The sequence below is a fragment of the Pecten maximus genome, chromosome 1 (assembly GCF_902652985.1).
Source record: "Pecten maximus chromosome 1, xPecMax1.1, whole genome shotgun sequence".
NCBI lineage: Eukaryota > Metazoa > Mollusca > Bivalvia > Pectinida > Pectinidae > Pecten > Pecten maximus.
Window position 1 is genome coordinate 57,425,687 of NC_047015.1, and position 24,967 is coordinate 57,450,653.

The following is a 24,967-nucleotide window of genomic DNA, read 5'->3' on the forward strand; positions in this document are numbered from 1 at the left end:
TAGCCCTGTGTGTGTATAGACAGACGAGACTAGGCCCTGTGTGTGTATAGATAGACGAGACTATGTCCTGTGGATATATATAGACAGATAAGACTAGGTCCTGTGGGTATATAGACAGACGAGACTAGGCCCTGTGTGTGTATATACAGAGGAGACTAGGCCATGTAGGTGTATGGACAGATGAGACTAGGCCCAGTGGGTGTATAGACAGATGAGACTAGGCCCTGTGTGTGTATAGACAGATGAGACTAGGCCCTGTGGTTGTATAGACAGATGAGGTTAGGCCCTGTGGGTGTATAGACAGACGAGACTAGGCCCTGTGGGTGTATAAACACACGAGACTAGGCCCCGTTGGTGTATAAACAGACGAGACTAGGCCCCGTGGGTGTATAGATAGACGAGACTAGGCCCTGTGGGTGTATAGACAGATGAGACTAGGCTATGTGTGTATATAGACAGATGAGACTAGGCCCTGTGGGTGTATAGACCGATGAGACTAGGCCCTGTGGGTGTATAGACAATGAAAATAGGCACTGAGGGTGTACAGACAAGTGAGACTAGGCCCTGTGTGCGTATAGACAGACGAGACTAGGCCCTGTGTGTGTATAAACAGATGAGACTAGGCCCTGTGGGTGTATAGTCAGATGGGACTAGGCCCTGTGGGTGCATAGACAGATGAGACTAGGCCCTGTGTGTGTATAAACAGAGGAGACTAGGCCCTGTGGGTGTATAGACAGACGAGACTAGGCCCTGTGTGTGTATAGACAGATGCGACTAGGCCCTGTGGGTGTATAAACAGACGAGACTAGGCCCTGTGTGCGTATAGACAGACGAGACTAGGCCCTGTGTGCGTATAGACAGACGAGACTAGGCCCTGTGTGTGTATAGACAGATGCGACTAGGCCCTGTGGGTGTATAGACAGACGAGACTAGGCCCTGTGTGTGTATAAACAGATGAGACTAGGCCCTGTGGGTGTATAGACAGACGAGACTAGGCCCTGTGTGTGTATAGACAGACGAGACTAGGCCCTGTGGGTGTATAGACAGATGATACTAGGCCCTGCGGGTGTATAGACAGATGAGACTAGGCCCTGTGGGTGTATACACAGACGAGACTAGGCCCTGTGGGTGTATAAACAGAGAAGACTAGGCCCTGTGGATGTATAGACAGATGAGACTAGGCCCTGTGGGTGTATATACAGACGAGACAACGCCCTGTGGGTGTATAGACAGACGAGACTAGGTCTTGTGTGCGTATAGACAAATGAGCCTCGGCCCTGTGTGTGTATAGACAGACGAGACTAGGCCCTGTGTGTGTATAGATAGACGAGACTAGGTCCTGTGGATATATATAGACAGATAAGACTAGGTCCTGTGGGTATATAGACAGACGAGACTAGGCCCTGTGTGTGTATATACAGAGGAGACTAGGCCATGTAGGTGTATGGACAGATGAGACTAGGCCCAGTGGGTGTATAGACAGATGAGACTAGGCCCTGTGTGTGTATAGACAGATGAGACTAGGCCCTGTGGTTGTATAGACAGATGAGGCTAGGCCCTGTGGGTGTATAGACAGACGAGACTAGGCCCTGTGGGTGTATAAACACACGAGACTAGGCCCCGTTGGTGTATAAACAGACGAGACTAGGCCCCGTGGGTGTATAGACAGACGAGACTAGGCCCTGTGGGTGTATAGACAGACGAGACTAGGCTATGTGTGTATATAGACAGATGAGACTAGGCCCTGTGGGTGTATGGACAGACGAGACTAGGCCCTGTGGGTGTATAGACAGATGAGACTAGGCCCTCTTGGTGTATAGACAGATAAGACTAGGCCCTGTGGGTGTTTAAACAGACGAAACTAGGTCCTGTGTGTGTATAGGCAGACGAGACTAGGCCCTGTGGGGTATAGACAGACGAGACTAGGCCCCGTGGGTGTATAGACAGACGAGACTAGGCCCTGTAGGTGTATAGACAGATGAGACTAGGCTATGTGGGTATATAGACAGACGAGACTAGGCCCTGTGGGTGTATAGACAGACGAGACTAGGCTATGTGGGTATATAGACAGACGAGACTAGGCCCTGTGGGTGTATAAACAGACGAGACTAGGCCCCGTGGGTGTATAGACAGATGAGACTAGGCCATGTGTGTATATAGACAGACGAGACTAGGCCCTGTGTTTGTATAGACAGACGAGACTAGGCCCTGTGTGTGTATAGACAGATGAGACTAGGCCCTGTGGGTATAGAGACAGATAAGACTAGGCCCTGTGTGTGTATACACAGACGAGACTTGGCCCTGTGGTTGTATAGACAGATGAGACTAGGCCCTGTAGGTGGATAGACAGATGAGACTAGGCCCTGTGGATGTATAGACAGACGAGACTAGGCCCTGTTGGTGTATAAACAGACGAGACTAAGCCCCGTGGGTGTATAAACAGACGAGACTAGGCCCTGTGGGTGTATACACAGACGAGACTAGGCCCTGTGGGTGTATAAACAGAGAAGACTAGGCCCTGTGGATGTATAGACAGATGAGACTAGGCCCTGTGGGTGTATATACAGACGAGACAACGCCCTGTGGGTGTATAGACAGACGAGACTAGGTCTTGTGTGCGTATAGACAAATGAGCCTAGCCCTGTGTGTGTATAGACAGACGAGACTAGGCCCTGTGTGTGTATAGATAGACGAGACTATGTCCTGTGGATATATATAGACAGATAAGACTAGGTCCTGTGGGTATATAGACAGACGAGACTAGGCCCTGTGTGTGTATACACAGAGGAGACTAGGCCCTGTAGGTATATGGACCGGTGACACTAGGCCCAGTGGGTGTATAGACAGATGAGACTAGGCCCTGTGTGTGTATAGGCAGATGAGACTAGGCCCTGTGGTTGTATAGACAGATGAGGCTAGGCCCTGTGGGTGTATAGACAGACGAGACTAGGCCCTGTGGGTGTATAAACAGACGAGACTAGGCCCCGTTGGTGTATAAACAGACGAGACTAGGCCCTGTGGGTGTATAGACAGACGAGACTAGGCCCTGTGGGTGTATAGACAGATGAGACTAGGCTATGTGTGTATATAGACAGATGAGACTAGGCCCTGTGGGTGTATAGACCGATGAGACTAGGCCCTGTGGGTGTATAGACAATGAAAATAGGCACTGAGGGTGTACAGACAAGTGAGACTAGGCCCTGTGTGCGTATAGACAGACGAGACTAGGCCCTGTGTGTGTATAAACAGATGAGACTAGGCCCTGTGGGTGTATAGTCAGATGGGACTAGGCCCTGTGGGTGCATAGACAGATGAGACTAGGCCCTGTGTGTGTATAAACAGATGAGACTAGGCCCTGTGGGTGTATAGACAGACGAGACTAGGCCCTGTGTGTGTATAGACAGATGCGACTAGGCCCTGTGGGTGTATAAACAGACGAGACTAGGCCCTGTGTGCGTATAGACAGACGAGACTAGGCCCTGTGTGTGTATAGACAGACGAGACTAGGCCCTGTGTGTGTATAGACAGATGCGACTAGGCCCTGTGGGTGTATAGACAGACGAGACTAGGCCCTGTGTGTGTATAAACAGATGAGACTAGGCCCTGTGGGTGTATAGACAGACGAGACTAGGCCCTGTGTGTGTATAGACAGACGAGACTAGGCCCTGTGGGTGTATAGACAGATGAGACTAGGCCCTGCGGGTGTATAGACAGATGAGACTAGGCCCTGTGGGTGTATACACAGACGAGACTAGGCCCTGTGGGTGTATAAACAGAGAAGACTAGGCCCTGTGGATGTATAGACAGATGAGACTAGGCCCTGTGGGTGTATATACAGACGAGACAACGCCCTGTGGGTGTATAGACAGACGAGACTAGGTCTTGTGTGCGTATAGACAAATGAGCCTCGGCCCTGTGTGTGTATAGACAGACGAGACTAGGCCCTGTGTGTGTATAGATAGACGAGACTAGGTCCTGTGGATATATATAGACAGATAAGACTAGGTCCTGTGGGTATATAGACAGACGAGACTAGGCCCTGTGTGTGTATATACAGAGGAGACTAGGCCATGTAGGTGTATGAACAGATGAGACTAGGCCCAGTGGGTGTATAGACAGATGAGACTAGGCCCTGTGTGTGTATAGACAGATAAGACTAGGCCCTGTGGTTGTATAGACAGATGAGGCTAGGCCCTGTGGGTGTATAGACAGACGAGACTAGGCCCTGTGGGTGTATAAACACACGAGACTAGGCCCCGTTGGTGTATAAACAGACGAGACTAGGCCCCGTGGGTGTATAGACAGACGAGACTAGGCCCTGTGGGTGTATAGACAGACGAGACTAGGCTATGTGTGTATATAGACAGATGAGACTAGGCCCTGTGGGTGTATGGACAGACGAGACTAGGCCCTGTGGGTGTATAGACAGATGAGACTAGGCCCTCTTGGTGTATAGACAGATAAGACTAGGCCCTGTGGGTGTATAGACAGACGAGACTAGGCCCTGCGGGTGTATAGGCAGACGAGACTAGGCCCTGTGGGGTATAGACAGACGAGACTAGGCCCGTGGGTGTATAGACAGACGAGACTAGGCCCTGTAGGTGTATAGACAGATGAGACTAGGCCTATGTGGGTATAGACAGATGAGACTAGGCCCTGTGGGTGTATAGACAGACGAGACTAGGCTATGTGGGTATATAGACAGACGAGACTAGGCCCTGTGGGTGTATAAACAGACGAGACTAGGCCCCGTGGGTGTATAGACAGATGAGACTAGGCCATGTGTGTATATAGACAGACGAGACTAGGCCCTGTGTGTGTATAGACAGACGAGACTAGGCCCTGTGTGTGTATAGACAGATGAGACTAGGCCCTGTGGGTATAGAGACAGATAAGACTAGGCCCTGTGTGTGTATACACAGACGAGACTTGGCCCTGTGGTTGTATAGACAGATGAGACTAGGCCCTGTATGTGGATAGACAGATGAGACTAGGCCCTGTGGATGTATAGACAGACGAGACTAGGCCCTGTTGGTGTATAAACAGACGAGACTAAGCCCCGTGGGTGTATAAACAGACGAGACTAGGCCCTGTGTGTGTATAGACAGATGAAACTAGGCTCTGTGGGTATATAGGCAGACGAGACTAGGCCCTGTTGGTGTATAAACAGACGAGACTAAGCCCCGTGGGTGTATAAACAGACGAGACTAGGCCCTGTGGGGTATAGACAGACGAGACTAGGCCCCGTGGGTGTATAGACAGATGAGACTAGGCCCTGTAGGTGTATAGACAGATGAGACTAGGCCCTGTGGGTGTATAGACAGACGAACCTAGGTCCTGTGTGTGTGTAGACAGATGAGACTAGGCCCTGTGGGTGTATAGACAGACGAAACTAGGTCATGTGTGTGTATAGACCGATAAGACTATGCCCTGTGGGTGTATAGACAATGAGAATAGGCCCTGAGGGTGTACAGACAAGTGAGACTAGGCCCTGTGGGTGTAAATTCATTACAACGAAAAGTACTTTCATGATTTTGAAATGACCCCCCACATCGTGTCCCCCTTCATTACGTACGTTTCCAAAACATTTCTAAGCATAAGTTATGTACCAGTACATAATTAGTGTTAAAATGTTTGGTTTTTATCGAAATCTTTATCTATTCATCATGAATTTAAGACCATATTTACTGTAGTTTGTATAGCTAAGTTAAAAAGGCCGACGACATGTGTCACATGAGCCGGGCAGTGGAGCTTACTGGAGTGTGCCGGTGTGTCTGGCTCGCAATAACAACTTAACCAGGAAGTGTAAAAATAGCTCAGTGAAAAACCGACTTTGTGGAAAGTGATTTGTGAAATAGTTATAATGTTAAGAAAACAAGGAGAGAATACCAATACACACATCCGTATCCCACCGAGACAGAGGTATCCGCTCCGTAGATGAGTTACGGAAAGTTTATATATAAACTGGCAATTGTACAGCAACTGTTCATAGTTCATATGATATCGACGTGTAGGACCACGAATACAGGTATGTATGATAGAGGTTTATAAATCTGTACATCTTAAAACATAGCATATTGTATACCAGGTGTGTGAGGCTGGCGTTTGTAGATTTGTATGTGCGAGTACATGAGTGTACGTGTGTGTGTCCTGGAATAAAAACATCTCATTGTCCATTCGGATGTCATTATAACATACATTATCTATTCGGATTTTTTTATAATGTACATTGTCTTAAGTAAACCGGTATGTGTTTATCTCAGCGAGGTATAGAACTGTGTAGCGAGTAATGGTTCAAACGAGTCATACATACACTTACCGCCAAGATATGGAGTTGAAGACACTTATCGCTGAAATAAGTACGAGATTATTGTAGCACAACATTTCTGGTAATTTCTCATTTTCATCTTTGTATATTCACAGGTACTTGTGAACATGATTATGATGTTTTTAATCAAAATGTTATGTTATAGACTAGTGAATTATTGTATCACCGTCACATACTGAATTTGAAACACATATATGTATATATATATCATACCGTAGCCTTATAAGAATTAGTATTTCATGAGGCAAAGGTATGATATATTTTTAGAAAAATTAAGCATGGGATTACAATACATTAATCTACTTGTCTATATAATATACAGACAAGTTTTTGCATTTCAAGTTTATACGGTAAGCGCTTTGTTTAAAATCGTGTCTACAACTGTTTAAAATGATCTGATAACTATCTGAGCCTGAAGCTCTACGTGACATTCTGTTAGTAACTATAATTATACTCTTCATCATCTATTGATAGTGGTCAGACAGGTATGTTGTTTAGGAAGGTAGGCTGTTTGTGAAGGTATATTTAACATACGCATTTCCTTGTTGGCCTTTGCTCTTTTGTTAGTGGTATTTTCTTTTATTTTGATGAAAACCTCCACATTTTCACTCTAAACCCTGTCAAAATGATAGTTTTCTGAGTTATATATGAATGTGATAAAAAGTATCCTAAATTTGTTTTCTTTTTTTTCGTGTAGGATTTAATGAAACACGTCTCGAAGTTTTAATTTTTGCTCACCTTAGTTTTAAGTTTTGCTCAACATTAACAGGAACACATTCTATATCTATGTACCGGATGTTATGACACTGATAACACATTGAAGGAGGTACTCAAGGATGTTCTTTTAAGTCCTACTATTCTCTGACTATATACGGCCGTGTACTCAAGGACTGGTCTCATTTGGTTAGTTTATATCGACGAGGTATCACTCTAAATAAACAAGACAAGCAGCTTTCGCAAATTGGACAAAATCGGTTAGGGTTAGTGTACAAGAGTCTGTCATTGCTATGGCTGCCATCCACGATTGTGGCTTTAAATTGATTGAGCATCCGCCTTATTCACCTGATCTCGCTCCATCATATTTTCATCTATTTCCAAAACTGACAACAGCTATTTTAGACACCCTTACCATAACCCTAACATGTAGTGGATGACTTTCTGAACAGCCAAGAAAATGAGTTCTGTAAAAGTGGCATTGAGGCCCTTAAACACCGCTGGCAAAGTGTATAGATGTTGAAGGGGATTATGTTGAAAAATAATACAATATGTCCGTCAAAATTCAAATCCTTCAATACGAGGCTCACAACTTATCAATCAGCCCTCGTATGTACAAGAATATTAACATGATTTAGAAAAAGTACATGAATACTTAGATCAATCCGTCTCCTTAAAGTTGATGACAGGCGTTTTTTTTGTTTATATACTTGAATTTAAGTATTCTAATTCTCTAATCATAAGACAACTCCTGTCAATGACCTTTGTAAGTACAAATGAAATTCACAAGGAGTACTTCATTGGCGTAAGGGACGTGCAGTAATAGAAAACAAGAGATCCCAGAGGGATCTTGGCGCCCACCATTGAATGATCTTTATAGGTTCCATGTCAGATTGATCTTTTCTCTACTTTTCCCTTCCTCTAAGTCTTACTAATCTGTGTAAATTCAGAAACAGCCCTCTAGTGCTTTTCAAACAACGGTAACCTATACATAAAATTTAAGATTTAGCGATAATGGCTGTCTGTTATTTTCGGATTGGTCCCAAAATGCAACACCAGGGACCAAGGGGAACCTACATATGAAATTTCAGAAAGATCCCTTCAGTACCTTCTGTAAAATAGCGATAACAAACTTCAATTGTCAAAATACAAGATGACTGCCTGTCGGGCAGGTTGTTTTCTGACTGGTCTCAAAATCCAATATGCATAACTAGGCACAGAGGGCAACCTACAAATGAAATTTCAGAAAGATCCCTTCAGCGATTTCTGATAAATAGCGATAACAAACTTCAATTGTCAAAATCTAAGATGGCTGCCTGTCGACCATGTTGTTTTCCGATAGGTCTCAAAATGTAATATGCATAACCAGGCACCAAGGGGAACCTATTTATGAAATTTGAGAAAGATCCTTTCACTACTTTCAGAGAAATAGCGATAACAAACTTCAATTGTCAAAATCCAAGATGGCTGCCTGTCGGCCATGTTGTTTTCCGATTGGTCTCAAAATGCAATATGCATACCTAGGCACCAAGGGAAACCCACATATGAAATTTGAGAAAGATCCCTTCAGTACTTTCTCAGAAATAGCGATAACAAACTTCAATTATCAAAATCCAAGATGGCTGCCTGTCGGCCATGTTGTTTTCCGATTGGTCTCGAAATGCAATATGCATAACTAGGCACCAAGGGGAATCTACATATGAAGTTTGAGAAAGATCCCTTCAGTACTTTCTCAGAAATAGCGATAACAAACTTCAATTATCAAAATCCAAGATGGCTGCCTGTCGGCCATGTTGTTTTCCGATTGGTCTCAAAATGCAATATGCATAACTAAGTACCAAGGGGAGCATACATATGAAATCTGAGAAAGATCCCTTCAGTACTTTCTCAGAAATAGTGATAACAAACTTCAATTATCAAAATCCAAGATGGCTGCCTGTCGGCCATGTTGTTTTCCGATCGGTCTCAAAATGCAATATGCATAACTAGGCACCAAGTGGAACCTACATATGAAATTTGAGAAAGATCCCTTCAGTGCTTTCAGAGAAATAGCGATAACAAACTTCAATTATCAAAATCCAAGATGGCTGCCTGTCGGCCATGTTGTTTTCCGATTGGTCTCAAAATGCAATATGCATAACTAGGCACCAAGGGGAGCCTACAAATGAAATTTGAGAAAGATCCCTTCTGTGCTTTCTAAGAAATAGCGATAACAAACTTCAATTATCAAAATCCAAGATGGCTGCCTGTCGGCCATGTTGTTTTCCGATTGGTCTCAAAATGCAATATGCATAACTAGGCACCAAGGGGAGCCTACAAATGAAATTTGAGAAAGATCCCTTCTGTGCTTTCTAAGAAATAGCGATAACAAACTTCAATTGTCAAAATCCAAGATGGCTGCCTGTCGGCCATGTTGTTATCCGATTGGTCTCAAAATGCAATATGCATAACTAGGGACCAAGGGGAACCCACATATGAAATTTGAGAAAGATCCCTTCAGTACTTTCGGAGGATTAGCGATAACAAGAATTGTTTACGGACGGACGGACGGACCACGGACCACGGACGCAGGGCGATTTGAATAGCCCACCATCTGATGGTGGTGGGCTAAAAAAGGATAGAATAAGTATCTTGACAAAAAATTTATTTTTTTATTTTTATCTTTCAGTTTTATTTTGGTGTAGTTCCCATAAAGGTTTTCATGTATTTTGTGTCACTATGCACCCGGTCACCAAACAGTATACCTATCTGTGATGGGTCGTTTGTAAACATTTATTCTTATGCTTTTAAAGAACTTGTATTAGAGGGTGAAGTCTACGGCTAAATCACAGTTGCTATATATTATATATACTTTAAAGTTATGGGCTGAAATCCTGCAGTTTGTACGATTAGCGTCATGAGACGTTAAAACAAACTGTTGTCAGGCGTGTTTCTCTAACATGCTGCGAGTAAACTGCATTCTGAACTGGTGAAGTGTCTGTACAGGTGCTTTATTTAATTTCTGTCCCTGTTTCATGACATCGACATTTTTCCTTTTGTGATTGATTATGATGTGATGGTTCATGGAAATAGCTAGCTTTTGTGGCTGTGCGGTTGAGTGCCGTGCCTGTGTACCGAAGTTAAGCAACGTCGAGCGTGGTCAGCTCTTGGATGGGTGACCGCTCCGTTGTTCCCCCGGTGCACATTACAGTGTTATGAATCAAATGATGTCATTTTAATACTGCGAGCATTATAAAGATAAAAATATCTAATACTTTATGGCACTTCAAAGATAACCTTTGCCCTTTCTTGTAACTGTGAAGTAAAACAATGGGTGACAAAGAGACTCAACTCTCCATTTAATATTAGCTGGAATCTGTACTCTTTCCAAACTTTCTTGCGACCAGAGAGTCTGGCACTTAATTAGGACGGTGAGCTCAGCCTCTCATTCATTGGAAGCGCCATTGAATGTTTCTTATAAAAGCAACTTTTATAGCATTTTATGAGTTAAATGTTGTTCTCATATGCACAGTCTATGTTTGTTTATGCTAACATTTCATGTTCACTAATTACAGACAAATGACTACAGACGATTACAACGATAACTGGAAAAAGACCTCAAGGTCCAAAATGGTAAAAACTGACATCTGCTTGTTCTATGATGATGATGATGGTCAAGAATGGTGTAAATACTGGAAGAAAATGATGAGCTGTAGTGAGGTCAAACTGACCATTGATGCGTGCACTACAATGATATCCCTACACGAGTTCAAGGCCAAGGTCAAAAAGTGCAAACTTCTTGTCATCTTGACAACCGGTAATATGCTGCAATTCTTCCAGGAAGACGACAGCCATTTTGAGTCTCTGAGTAAAAGAACTTACATTTCAAATATCCATTGTCATACATCGAAGGATGATATGGAAAGCATCTCAGCTCTTGACCGATTCGTGAAAAGGAAAACATTTGTCGCTGAAGACGAAGGGCACAAAAATCGCTCCATTGTCGGTGATCTTTTGGAATTGATTGAAATGCAGGCCACGACAAGAAGAACCAAAATGAGAAAATTCAAGATTATGCCAAGTCACGTCCACGAGGTGTGTGTCCATTTCATTTTACAATTTTATTTTCATTTTACTTTTAACTACTTTCTGATCAGAGACGTGTATATATCTTGAATGTGATATACACGTCTCTGCATCTGATTAAAATGGACATATGAAAATAGTTCATATTTTAAAAGTCACGTTCACACTTAATGTCAGAAACCAGTACATAGCGATCGAGTCCTTGTTTATTTGCTCTAGATTCCCACTGACCCACATTTTTGTTATCGGAGACATCACGTGACTTGATTGTAGCACTTGACAGTCGAGACCTATATTTATCAGTATGAATACGCTGGAAACTTTGATAAAATACTTTTCCTGGGGAAGCACCTCAATTTTCCGTCAGCTTTACTTCCTTACACAACTGCTGAGGCGAAAAGTTTATGGGTTCATTTTTTATCATTTAAATATTTTGAACAATAACATTATCTCATATTTATACTGTGATAATATCTACAACCCGATAATTTAGCAAGAGTCAAAGTGTAATTACCTGCTGGGTCGACATCTAGATCGCTAATACACCATTTGCTTGAAATTACGACTGAATGTGAAATAAAATGGCTTTATTTAAATTCTTCTGAACATGTATGTTATACAATTGAAAGTGATTGTATCCGTGTTCATAACAAAAACGCCAATATAAAAATGATATTCACTTGATTTGGAAATATATTATATATATCATATATTGTCAGTAATATGGGATTGGCCACCCGAAATTGTCACTGCTATCCGCTGTTTGGGCCGAGATTTATTTATTTATTCAATCTTACCATATCTACGCCACCTAAGATGTTTTCAAATTAATTATAATAGGCCCTCGGCGAATTAATTATCGGCCGAGGGGGATCATTTTCACAACATAACAATATTTATTGTTGTTTATACGCACTATATTTATGTAACTGTTCAATGTTCTATGTCTATATGTGATCGTTTGTAATTTACCCGTGTCTTGATAAAGGGGAAGATTGCCTCGAAAATTCGACATTTTACTTGTCTGTACTGTCGTTATTACTACTTGACAAATTATATATATATGTCACAATTCTGAATTATTGTGAAATCACCAAATGTCTTGTCTGCATCGGAGAGTAGTTTAATTTATTCTTTTGCTTTTGAAACATTCTAAGTAATATGTGTTTTTGTTTAGATTGGGGAAACCATTGCAGTGATCTTCAGAACTGAAGTTACGGGCCCTGTTGAAATATCTATCGGGCCGGACGGGATGAAACACCTCGCCAAAAAGATGAATCCATTTACATATTCCTTCCAGATTCCCGACACATGTAAATATGAAACCATATAAATAGCGGGCTAGAATTTGTCTTATCGATCAGAAATCTCGAAGTTATTTTAAGCTATTAAACATCTGTGAATCTTTTATTTTTGTAGGTCGTTTTATTTTTATGGAAAAGCTACGACATCATGCATGTCCCGAAACTAGACAGGTCACAGACTTGGACAAAATCAAGAATATGAAAACTTGTTGTTATCAGTAAGCCATGTTATCGGCAAAAACAGCCAGTTTTTTTGTTTTTGTTTTTAATTTTTGTTTTTTCGAAAATCTGTCACATGCTTTGAATTCAGCAGTTAAACTTTTACATGATGATAGTGATATGGTTTACGGAGATAGATAATTTTGTAAATGAAAATCCGAATTACTATTTCTAATCTTCTATTGAAATTTTGTTCCAGGTGAAGTATCGGGCAAGAGCAAGTTGAAGGTTCATACAAATGGTACCTATTACGGAGAACACCCTATAAAATTGACTCTACCCACACTCGAGCCTTACCAGTGTCCGGCTTTCCTCTCCCAGATCCTTGGAATACCCATTCATAACGAAGAGGCATTGGACAAAGCCTTGGTCAAAGTTTATCAAAAAAGCCAGCCCGACGATGACGCGTTAGAATGTATTCTTGGAGACTTTTACGAGGATACCCCACAACGTAAGTTTAAAAGTATTTGTGGTAAATTTCTTAGCATTTTTTGTTTTTTTGTTGTTTTTTTTTGTTTTTTGTTGTTTTTGTTGTTTTTTGTTTTTTTGCTTTTTTTGTTGTTTTTGTTGTTTTTTGTTTTTTGCTTTTTTTGTTTCAATTCAAGAATAATTTCGTCTGAAAGATTATTAATCTATCTAGAAGGTGCTAACTAATATAATGCAGGCTTTGTAAATTCTGGACTTAAATGATGTCTTCCAGCAACGCAACCTGATCAATATCATACTGAAAGTATTTATTGATAAAAGTCTGAATGGGACATTCAAGGAATATCACACAGATGAAAATTATATAAAACCGTAAAATAAACAACTTATCATCAACAAAATCTCATACGGTCATACAACTTGTCCGATTTTTTTTATCTAGGTCGAAGCCCACATGAATTGCCAACACTTCTCCATTTTGCCGCCAAAAACGGACTGAGCGAGTTATGTTCATTGCTTCTTGACACACCTGGATCGCTAGCTGCCTTCCAAGTGGAGAACCAACATGGCCTTGATCCGGCTGATTTAGCCGACAAACATGGACACTCAGAGCTGTGTGACTATCTTCGTACATTTGTGGTAAGCTTTCTTTTGTAATGTCAACTTAAGTGCATATAATTGTTAACAAGCGTGTTTGTCGGCATACAGTAAACGATTATGTCATCGTTGCATATTGTGAGAGTTTTCAGTCATAAAAAGAGCGAACTTCCTGGTTCATTTAATGACGAACCTTGAAAGATTGCGTAACACATATCTATAAACTTTAAGCATTGAATACTGACTGCTTTAGTTCCAATGTATGCATATTGAAATTACAGAACCACTAGACCGATTGATGTTTACCTAAGTTTTGTCTTGGCTGCAAAAAGCAGACGACATAATATGCACCACTTTGTCAGTAGCGGCGGCGGCAGAAGTTTCCGTGTCATAACTTCATGCAAATCTTTCTTATCACAAGTGCTTGCTTGGGATTGCTTTTCATGTACGAATGTCAAGGTCAAGGTCACTAACAAAATAGAAAATATGTTTCCGTGGGATAACTCGAGTGTCCTTGGGTCAATTCAACTCAAACGTCATGCAGATTTTCCTTACCAAAAGTGCTTTGCAATGGATGGCATTTCACATATGTAGTTCAAAGGTCAAGGTCACTGTAACTAAAAATAGAAAATAGGTTTCCGTGGGATAACTCAAGTTTTCTTGGGCGGATTAAACTCAATCTTCATGCAGATTTTCCTTCCCAAAAGTACTTGCTTGGGATGGCTTTTTACATCTGAAGGTCAAAGGTTAAGGTCACTTACTGAAAATTAAAGAACAAAAAATTCCTGTGATAACTTAAGTTGCCTTTGGCCCATAAAACTCAATGTTCATGCAGATCTTCCTTACCAAAAGTGCTTGCTTTGGATGGCTTTTCAGGTCTGAAAGTCGAAGGTCAAGGTCACTGTTACTAAAAATAGAAAATTTGTTTCCGTGCAGTATCTCTTGCAATCGCCCATCTTTCTGCACAGGTGACACATCCACTTCCATTGAATTCGTGTTACAACATTCCTTAAGAAACAAGGAAATTTGATTATATTGATGGAAAGGCCTGGTTTAATTGTAAATTAAAGCACCATTATCATATAAACCCAATTAATATATAACACAATTTCCTTCCTATAAAGGACGTGGAGGCTACCGTACATGCTTGTGAAGACTTGTATTTGGAAATGAGTGGCAGAAAGATTTATGAAAACCAACAAACATTGGGTATGCATGAAGGTAAGAATGTGTGAATCGAGCAGTAATAAATAATCTGTCTAAAAAAGTTGTTCACAATATCAATTGTGATTTTTTTTTAAAGGTACCTACATTTGGTGCCGAATAAAGGCCCCTTCCCCTAGTTATATTTTCTGAATTTCATGTTAATATTTTCCGAATCAGATTCTTTTTATTACGAGTCCCTGTACCTCAGTTAATTTGTATAAGGAAATGTCAATCAAAATATATCTCATGTAATGTTTCACAAGCAGATGTAAAAATGCTACTAATTTCCATTTATCAAAGCTAAAATACACTATACGAAAATCTCTTAACCTACTTAAAGTGTAGAGTTACTTGAAGAGGAGAAATTATGCCTTTTGACCCCGAATCTCGTGAACGTGCTGACACGGACTTAAACAAAAAATTTCTGAGATAAACATGTCGTCGAAATTTCACCCATCCACCACACAATACCTATGAAACAACATGTCAGCTCCTATATATTTTAATCACTAAAACATATATATGTATAACTTTTTGCCTTGAGCACTTAATAGTCATACTTTGGATTTATTTCAGATCCTCTTTCACATTCAGACAAAACTAGCGAGGACACATTTAACACGAAAATCCCACCAACACCTTCAAGAAGTGAGTTGAACCTTTGTTTCTGCATTTACCGACACTTCGATAAAGTGCAAATATATTTTTAACCTTTAAAGAGACTTTTATAAAATGTCATGTTTTGATAATGATGACGGTTATTAACTTGATAAAGCTAAATTTTATAATTGTATATATATCATAAAAATATATAAGCTATTGGTTAATATAATTTGGTTTTGGGTTTAAGGATATACATGTATAATCCTAAAATGATGGTAAACAAAATCGAATTGATTTCCATTGCAGTTCAATTAAGGAGCACGAGACGTCACAGCGAACCAACCCCCGAGCCATCACGGCCGCCACTTCCTGCCCCAAGAAAGAAGCAACAACCATCAGCGCAGGAATTCATGGGAATGACTAGTATACAAACTCGTGCTACTGGTAAGTGATGTCACCAATAATTTTTTGTTGATTTTGAATATCGCCAGATATTTGGTGTCAGAAGTATCCATGTTATATCCTCTTGAGATTGTAGGTGATACAGGCAGACACTGATCGTTGTTTTGGCACACAGGACTTTTTCTGGGGGCTTTTTGGGGCTGTTAATGGGGCCCCATTTCCAAATGAAATTATTTCATATTTCAGCCGAATTTCCAAAATTTGCAGTTTACTCCTGAAAAAATCATTCTCGATTCACCAATTTTCTTCCCAAATGAGACAAAATGCCCTTTCCCAAACCAGTGAGAAAAAGTCCTGCCAAAACATGAATGGCACATTTTAACTAATACAGAAGAACTTCTTTTGTAATCCAAAATTGAAAATAATGAAATTTATTAAATTATAGTGTTACTGCACTTCTCCATCTAGATTTGACATTTCTGCTGATCAACAAACTTTAGTTTCCTTAGTCGTCTACTAGGTATAATATCTTTGCACCTTTAGCATCACTGATGACAAAATAGCTGTGTGATTCAGTTAATATTTAACTCTACTGTACCAAGCTCTTTATTGACAAGTGTTCATACCTTGAAAGTCGTTTGTACAACCCTCTAACTTGTTTCTACACAGGAAAATCAGCAACTCTGGGTTGTACAGGCGGTTCGGCCGCGGAGAATGACCTTATTGGTATAATGTCCGCTGTCAAAGATGGGGAGTTTACACTCAATGAGGCGGAACGTTTATACGAGTCATGGAAAAAACAAAATAGTTCCAGTTCCCGTTCTATTAAGGAACGCAAGCAAGCGCTAGATACACTGAGGAAGGACTATATGTCCATGTTCGATATTGTCAAGGAACAGAGTAAGGAAAAGGGCATCATCAAGAAATTAAAGAACAAACTGGTGAAAAAGAAATCACAACAAAATCTTAATATATCCGTAAGTATATACATCCTCGCTCAGACATAAACCCCTCACCAGCCGCCCTCACACAGAAACTCCTCATACACCTTCCGTTACACACCTTTCCTCAAACACATACCCCTCACACATAGACCCTCACACACATACCCCTCACACACCCTCCCTTACACACCCTCCCTTACACACCTTTCCCTCAAACACATACCCCTCACACACATACCCCTCACACACATACCCCTCACACACATACCCCTCACACACCCTCCCCTCACACACAGACCCCTCACACACCTTTCCTCAAATACATAACCCTCACACACATACCCCTCAAACACATACCCCTCACACACATACCCCTCAAACACATACCCCTCACACACATACCCCTCAAACACATACCCCTCACACACATACCCCTCACACACCCTCCCTCACACACAGACCCCTCACACACCTTTCCTCAAATACATAACCCTCACACACATACCCCTCAAACACAAACCCCTCACACACCCTCCCTTACACACCCTCCCTTACACACCCTTCCCTCACACACCTTCCCTCAAACACATACCCCTCACACACATACCCCTCACACACCTCCCTCACACACATACCCCTCACACACCTTCCCTCACACACATACCCCTCACACACAGACCCCTCACACACCCTCCCTTACACACAGACCCCTCACACATAGACCCCTCACACACGCTCCCTCACACACCCTCCCTCACACCCAGACCCCTCACACACATACCCCTCACACACCCTCCCTTACACACCTCCCTCACACATAGACCCCTCACACACCCTCCCTCACACACCTTCCCTCACACCCAGACCCCTCACACACCTTCCCTCACACACATACCCCTCACACACCCTCCCTTACACACATCCCCCTCACACACATACCCCTCACACAGACCCCTCACACACCCTCCCTTACACACACACATACCCCTCACACACATACCCCTCACACACCCTCCCTTACACACCTTCCCTCACACATACCCCTCACACACATACCCCTCACACACCCTCCCTTACACACCTTCCATCACACACATACCCCTCACACACCCTCCCCTTACACACCTTCCCTCACACATAGACCCCTCACACACCCTCCCTTACACACAGACCCCTCACACACCTCCCTCACACACAGACCCCTCACACACATAGACCCCTCACACACATACCCCTCACACACCTTCCCTCACACACAGACCCCTCACACACCCTCCCTTACACACATACCCCTCACACACGTACCCCTCACACACCCTCCCTTACACACCTTCCCTCACACACCTTCCCTCACACACCTTCCCTTACACATAGACCCCTCACACACAGACCCTCACACACATACCCCTCACACACATACCCCTCACACACCCTCCCTTACACACCTTCCCTCACACACCTTCCCTCACACACAGACCCCTCACACAGACCCCTCACACACCCTCCCCTCACACACCTTCCCTCACACACAGACCCCTAACACACCTTCCCTCACACACCTTCCCTCACACATAGACCCCTCACACACCCTCCCTTACACACCTTCCATCATACAGACCCCTCACACACCTTCCCTCACACATAGACCCCTCACACAGACCCCTCACACAGACCCCTCACACACATACCCCTCACACACCTTCCATCATACAGACCCCTCACACACCTTCCCTCACACACAGACCCCTCACACAGACCCCTCACACACATACCCCTCACACACCTTCCCTCACACACAGACCCCTCACACATAGACCCCTCACACATATACCCCTCACACATAGACCCCTCACACATAGACCCTTCACACACCCTCCCTTACACACCTTCCCTCACACATAGACCCCTCACACACCTTCCCTCACACATAGACCCCTCACACACCCTCCCTTACACACCTTCCCTCACACACAGACCCCCGACACACCTTCCCTTACACACCTTCCATCATACACATACCCCTCACACACCTTCCATCACACACATACCCCTCACACACCTTCCCTCACACAGACCCTCACACACCCTCCCTTACACACATACCCCTCACACACGTACCCCTCACACACCCTCCCTTACACACCTTCCCTCACACACCTTCCCTCACACACCTTCCCCTTACACATAGACCCCTCACACACAGACCCTCACACACATACCCCTCACACACATACCCCTCACACACCCTCCCTTACACACCTTCCCTCACACACAGACCCCTCACACAGACCCCTCACACACCCTCCCCTCACACACCTTCCCTCACACACAGACCCCTAACACACCTTCCCTCACACACCTTCCCTCACACACCTTCCCTCACACATAGACCCCTCACACACCCTCCCTTACACACCTTCCATCATACAGACCCCTCACACACCTTCCCTCACACATAGACCCCTCACACAGACCCCTCACACACATACCCCTCACACACCTTCCCTCACACACAGACCCCTCACACAGACCCCTCACACACATACCCCTCACACACCTTCCCTCACACACAGACCCCTCACACATAGACCCCTCACACATATACCCCTCACACATAGACCCCTCACACATAGACCCTTCACACACCCTCCCTTACACACCTTCCCTCACACATAGACCCCTCACACACCTTCCCTCACACATAGACCCCTCACACACCCTCCCTTACACACCTTCCCTCACACACAGACCCCCGACACACCTTCCCTTACACACCTTCCCTTACACACCTTCCCTTACACACCTTCCATCATACACATACCCCTCACACACCTTCCATCATACATAGACCCCTCACACACCCTCCCTAATAACCCTTATGAACCCTCCATGACACATCTTACTACCAAAGGTGTTTAATTTTAGATTCAAAGTTTAATTTGTCTTTATATTATTTTCACATCCATAATAAAATATTCATGCATATATTTATATACGTGTATAATAATAAAATTTACAATGTTGAGAATGCGCACAGATGATTTACCTTATATGGGAATCAAAACGTTTTTTTTTTTGTTTTATAGACACCTACCCTGCTGAGAAACTCCAGAGGAACCACTCAACTTGCCCAGGATCGGAGCAGTGGTTCCAGTAAGTTGTTCCTTTACACAAAATTGTAGATATCAACACAACATCTTATCATTGATGCAATTGAATAAATGGCTGTGTAAGACATCTCCCAGGTTCTATAGTTTTTTTCCATGGTTTAGGTTAAATGTTATATCCCCAACATTTCTCCCCAACTCGTTCTCCAGCATCACTGATGACTCAAGATGAGGAAGCTTAACTCAAACTTACAGGTGACCTTTACTTGTGCATCCTTTTTAAGTTCTCCCGTACAGATTACACGATAATAGAAACTTTTTTATATTGCACTCTCAATTTTTTTCTATATTTAGCTGTGAGGAATATTGGGAATGATTCTGAAAAAAATCAGAGCAAGAACAAGTACATGTTACAAAAACATTATAATCAACAATTATTGTCATTCTGGTCAAATTTTTTCAATTTATGCTTTTCATTGTGAATATGGAACCAATATTCGTGTTTGACATTGTGAGTATGAGAAAGATACTTATGTTTGACATTGTGAGTATGAGAACAATACTCATGTTTGACATTGTGAGTATGAGAACGATACTCATGTTTGACATTGTGAGTATGAGAACGATACTCGTGTTTGACATTGTGAGTATGAGAACGATACTCGTGTTTGATATTTTGAGTATGAAAATTATACTCGTATTTGACATTGTGAGTATGAAAATTATACTCATATATGATGTTGTGAAAATACTTTTGTCTGACATTGTATGACAACGATACCCATGTTTGACAGTGTGAAGATATACCTTTGTCTGACATTGTGGATGTTAGAACGATACTCACTTTCGAGTGTTGAATGCGATGTATCATTATTCGTAATTGAAACCAATTAGATGATATATAAGTATAATCAGTATATCAAAGGAGATGTATGTTATTACAGGTAACGGTAGTAGAGTGTCCGACATCAGCCAAGTATCTGCTTCCAGTTTCGATATGTGTGGAAGCGAGTCGGACGAACTTCTGGTAAATATATATATATCAATGTTAACATCCAAAGAATCTGAAAATCTAAATACATGATATCGAAATCAGATTTGTGGTATTGCACCTTATTTTTAATTATTTGATTTTTTCATTGATGGGCATTTTCTGTATGTGAATTGAAATATATTGATTGCAATATTTTGCCAAACTGCCAAAGGTCACTAAAATTTAAACAGTTTTATTTGTGTCATATTGGTCCAAGTTGAAGATTACATTTACAAATAAATGGCTATTATATGTTAAATAATTCAATAAAAGTAAAGAATCTTAACTCTTCAAAACACAGAAATGAAGAAATGATAAAAATGTTAAATGTCAATTTCTAACAGGACGAGGAGGAGGAGTCTTCCGGAGAGGATGCCTTCTACTTGAAAATGTCAGCACACTCCAACATAGAGACTGGATCACCCAACGATGAGGAACCGGTGCAAATTAGACAGTCGACATCATCCAGACAGTCAAAAGAGGTAAGATTATTTATGGTCAAAAGGCAAGATAATATAGTTAAGTTATATTCAAAACTTCAAGCTGTATTCCATTGATAAGCAGCGTGACATAATAAAGGGGCCTTGCGACACATGTTTACTTCGTTCGAGATCTAATGCTGTCTATAGAGGATATTACACTTGTGGCTATGTCATATGGAAGATATTAAACTTAATGTTTAATAATTTGATATGCCACTTAAGACTAAAGACTTGTGGCATAACAAATTATTGAACAAGTTTATTTGTCAACTTCATTTGATAAAGGCTCGTGGCATAAATTTCATATGACATAGCCACAAGTTTAATATTCTATTTATCACATAACTACTTTTCAAGAGAATATAAACAAAAACATTCAATTTTCATTTCTATATAAGTCAAGCGAAATCTGGCTCAGATGGAACGTTTCCGCCTCACCAGATAATCATGCGACGTCACAAAAGTGTAATATTTATTACGATGTCACAATAGTGTTATTACACATGTGTCGTATGATATTTATAACTTAGCAGAACAAGCCAGCAATGTGATAAATAAACTTAAGATTAAAATGTTTGTATTCTTTTGAACATTATACATAACAGTGAAAATATGTTAATGCGTTAAGTCACTATTAGGTTTAGTAATATATATATATGTTGGGAATCTTTGCTTTTATCTTAAATAGAAACTTCCGAATATTTCGACTTTTCACATTTTCTACATATCTAGTTCGAAGTTCAAACTGATTGTCAAGTTTAGACAGGTCACAGTTACTCATTGAAAAGTTTTGCTTTGTGAATGAACTTATAACAGATATTTTATATATATACTGTAGCTACATGTATGAATGAAATCTAATTGATTTACTTTATTTTAGGCACGTAAGACGCTGCGTCTTGAATTCCTGGAAACTGCAAAGTTTGCCGACGAAGAGCCTCCTCCTCTACCACCACGAGGCTACATTCAAAGCAAAAACTAAAATATCCAGCAGGCATGGATTCAGTGCGGCTTCTACGCAAGTAGACTGTATAAAAAACAATCGCTGTAAATGTATGGAGCGAAGCAATAATTTGAAATCCCGCAAACCAGTCACTGTAAATATAGGGAAGCGAAGCATTATTTGAAATCCTGCAGTCCAATGGCTGTTAATGTAGGAGAGTGAGGCATTATTTGAAATCCTATAAAATTGTTAGATGACATTTTGTATTTGAGGAAAAACATGGTGTGTGATGTCACGGAACATTCAATGTCAGGAAATGTTTGCACTAACACTGCGATCAGTGTTCACCATAGTGACATAATATACAATACATAACTGTGATGATGGTGACATCATCGAGTGTCAGTTACCTATACAATACATAACTGATGATTGTGACATCGAGTGTCAGTTACCTATACAATACATAACTGTGATGATGATGGTGACATCATCGAGTGTCAGTGACCTACACAATACATAACTGTGATGATTGTGACATCGAGTGTCAGTTACCTATACAATACATAACTGTGATGATGATGGTGACATCTTCGAGTGTCAGTGACCTACACAATACATAACTGTGATGATGGTGACATCGAGCTTCAGATTCTTTTTTCTTCTCATCTCATATTTATTTTCAATCCCATAACTTTTCATCCGATACTTCAAAAACATTGTTTTTGAGGAGTGGATTTTTGTGGATTTTGTAGGTATATATGTCCTTGAAAAGGTAAACTGTTGAATATTTACATGAACTTTTTTCATGTACCACTTATCTGGAAAAAATCAAGTTAGCATTGCACGTTTGTACCCTATGCTTATGCTTATTTGCATTGTTTTGTTGCAGCATTCAACTTGAAATGCAACATTGGTGACAAAACCTGTGTATTGTTATCATTTATCATTGTTATTTAACTTGTTTATTTCACCTTCTAAAGTGTGTATGGATTCATTAAAGAAATACATTTTATAATCTCCTCAATTTTATAAATTTAACATTTGAGCAATGAATTTAACTACCCTCCCCCCCCCCCCCCCCCTAAAAAAAAATTGCCGTAGTATATGTATACCTACAGTATGTAATAACAGATGCAGTATGTTTTGTAAGCAATAACTGTGATATATGTACAATGAAATTTTGAATCCTGTGATCTTGTGAGTCGAGTGACATTATGAGTCGGTCAGGTGACCATGTGAGTCCAGTCACCTTATGAGTCAGGTGACATTGTGAGTCAAGTGACTTTGGGAGTCAAATGACTGTGTAAGTTGGTGTCATTGTGAGCCAAATGACCTTGTGAGTCAGGTGACCTTGTGAATCAGGTGACCTTGTGAGTCTGTGACCTTGCGAGTCAGTTGATGTTGTGAGTCAAGTGACTTTGTGAGCCAGCTAGGTGACCTTGTGAGTCTGTGACATTGTGAAATCAGGTGACCTTGTGAGTCAGGTGACCTTGTGAGTCAGGTGACCTTGTGAGTCAGGTGACCTTGTGAGTCAGGTGACCTTGTGAATCAAGTGACCTTGTGAATCAGGTGACCTTGTGAGTCTGTGACCTTGTGAGTAGGTGACCTTGTGAATCAAGTGACCTTGTGAGTAGGTGACCTTGTGAATCAAGTGACCTTGTGAATCAGGTGACCTTGTGAGTCTGTGACCTTGTGAAGGTGAAATCAGTCTAAACCTTTGGATTCTTGTCAGTATGAATTTAGATTTGTTGTATGATTACACATGCATCCTTAATTAACATACAACATACAAAATATTGTATATGTTTTACATTTTTCCTAACATATTCACGGAGACAGACAATTGTTTTAATGAAGCTAGGATGTAATGTAACATGTATTAAAGCTTGTGATATGTAAAGATATAAGATTCTATTGTTTTCATTGTAATGTACCATGTTTTACTGAATAAATAAATCAGCTCTTGAAATCATTCCTGGGTTTTTTTTCAAGGGAATATACAAATTGGTATTATTTCTAATGACCATCGGAACAAATAATGCTCAAAAATGTGATTACGAAACTAATTACAGAATTCACAAACGCTCTGTGGAAACAACAAACGACGAGACAAGTAACAATTCACAAACGCTCTGTGGAAACAACAAAAGCGACAAGTCATGATGACAGAATTCATGAACGCTCCTAAAAAACAAAGGGAACAGAACATGAATACCAAATTCACAAACGCTGTATCAAACGACAAAACAACAAAACTACAAGAGACCCAAAGGTTCTGATATATATATATACAGATAGTTGATATCAAGATTATAACACCTTTGACCTTGAGAGTATAGGTCAAGGTGTTTTTGAGATTGAGAAGTCGATTCCTTTAAACTTTTGACATCGAAAGTAGGTCAAGGTCGTTCATGTGAACAAACTTGGTAGCATTCCATCCCAGCTTTCTACTGTTCCAATATCATGAACCTGCATGGGCCTCTTGGTTAATGAGAAATTGTTTTAAGATTTTTAAACATTTGACCTGTAGCCTGAAGGAAGGTCGAGGCTCTTTATTTGAACAAACTTGACAGCCCAATATCATGAACCTG

General features: G+C 41.3%; 1 protein-coding gene across 1 annotated transcript; it reads left to right on the forward strand.

Annotated features, from left to right (window-relative positions):
• The first annotated feature begins 5,811 nt into the window (after positions 1 to 5,811).
• LOC117339103 (phosphoinositide 3-kinase adapter protein 1-like) lies at positions 5,812 to 24,345 on the forward strand. The gene is made up of 13 exons (XM_033900486.1): positions 5,812 to 6,028; positions 10,597 to 11,116; positions 12,285 to 12,420; positions 12,830 to 13,081; positions 13,499 to 13,695; positions 14,778 to 14,874; positions 15,436 to 15,507; positions 15,769 to 15,906; positions 16,534 to 16,841; positions 19,895 to 19,961; positions 20,860 to 20,942; positions 21,293 to 21,430; positions 22,311 to 24,345. Exons 2-13 carry the CDS (start codon positions 10,601 to 10,603, stop codon positions 22,410 to 22,412), a joined length of 2,106 nt encoding a protein of 701 aa, XP_033756377.1. The 5' UTR covers positions 5,812 to 6,028; positions 10,597 to 10,600; the 3' UTR covers positions 22,413 to 24,345.
• The last annotated feature ends 622 nt before the right edge of the window (positions 24,346 to 24,967 follow it).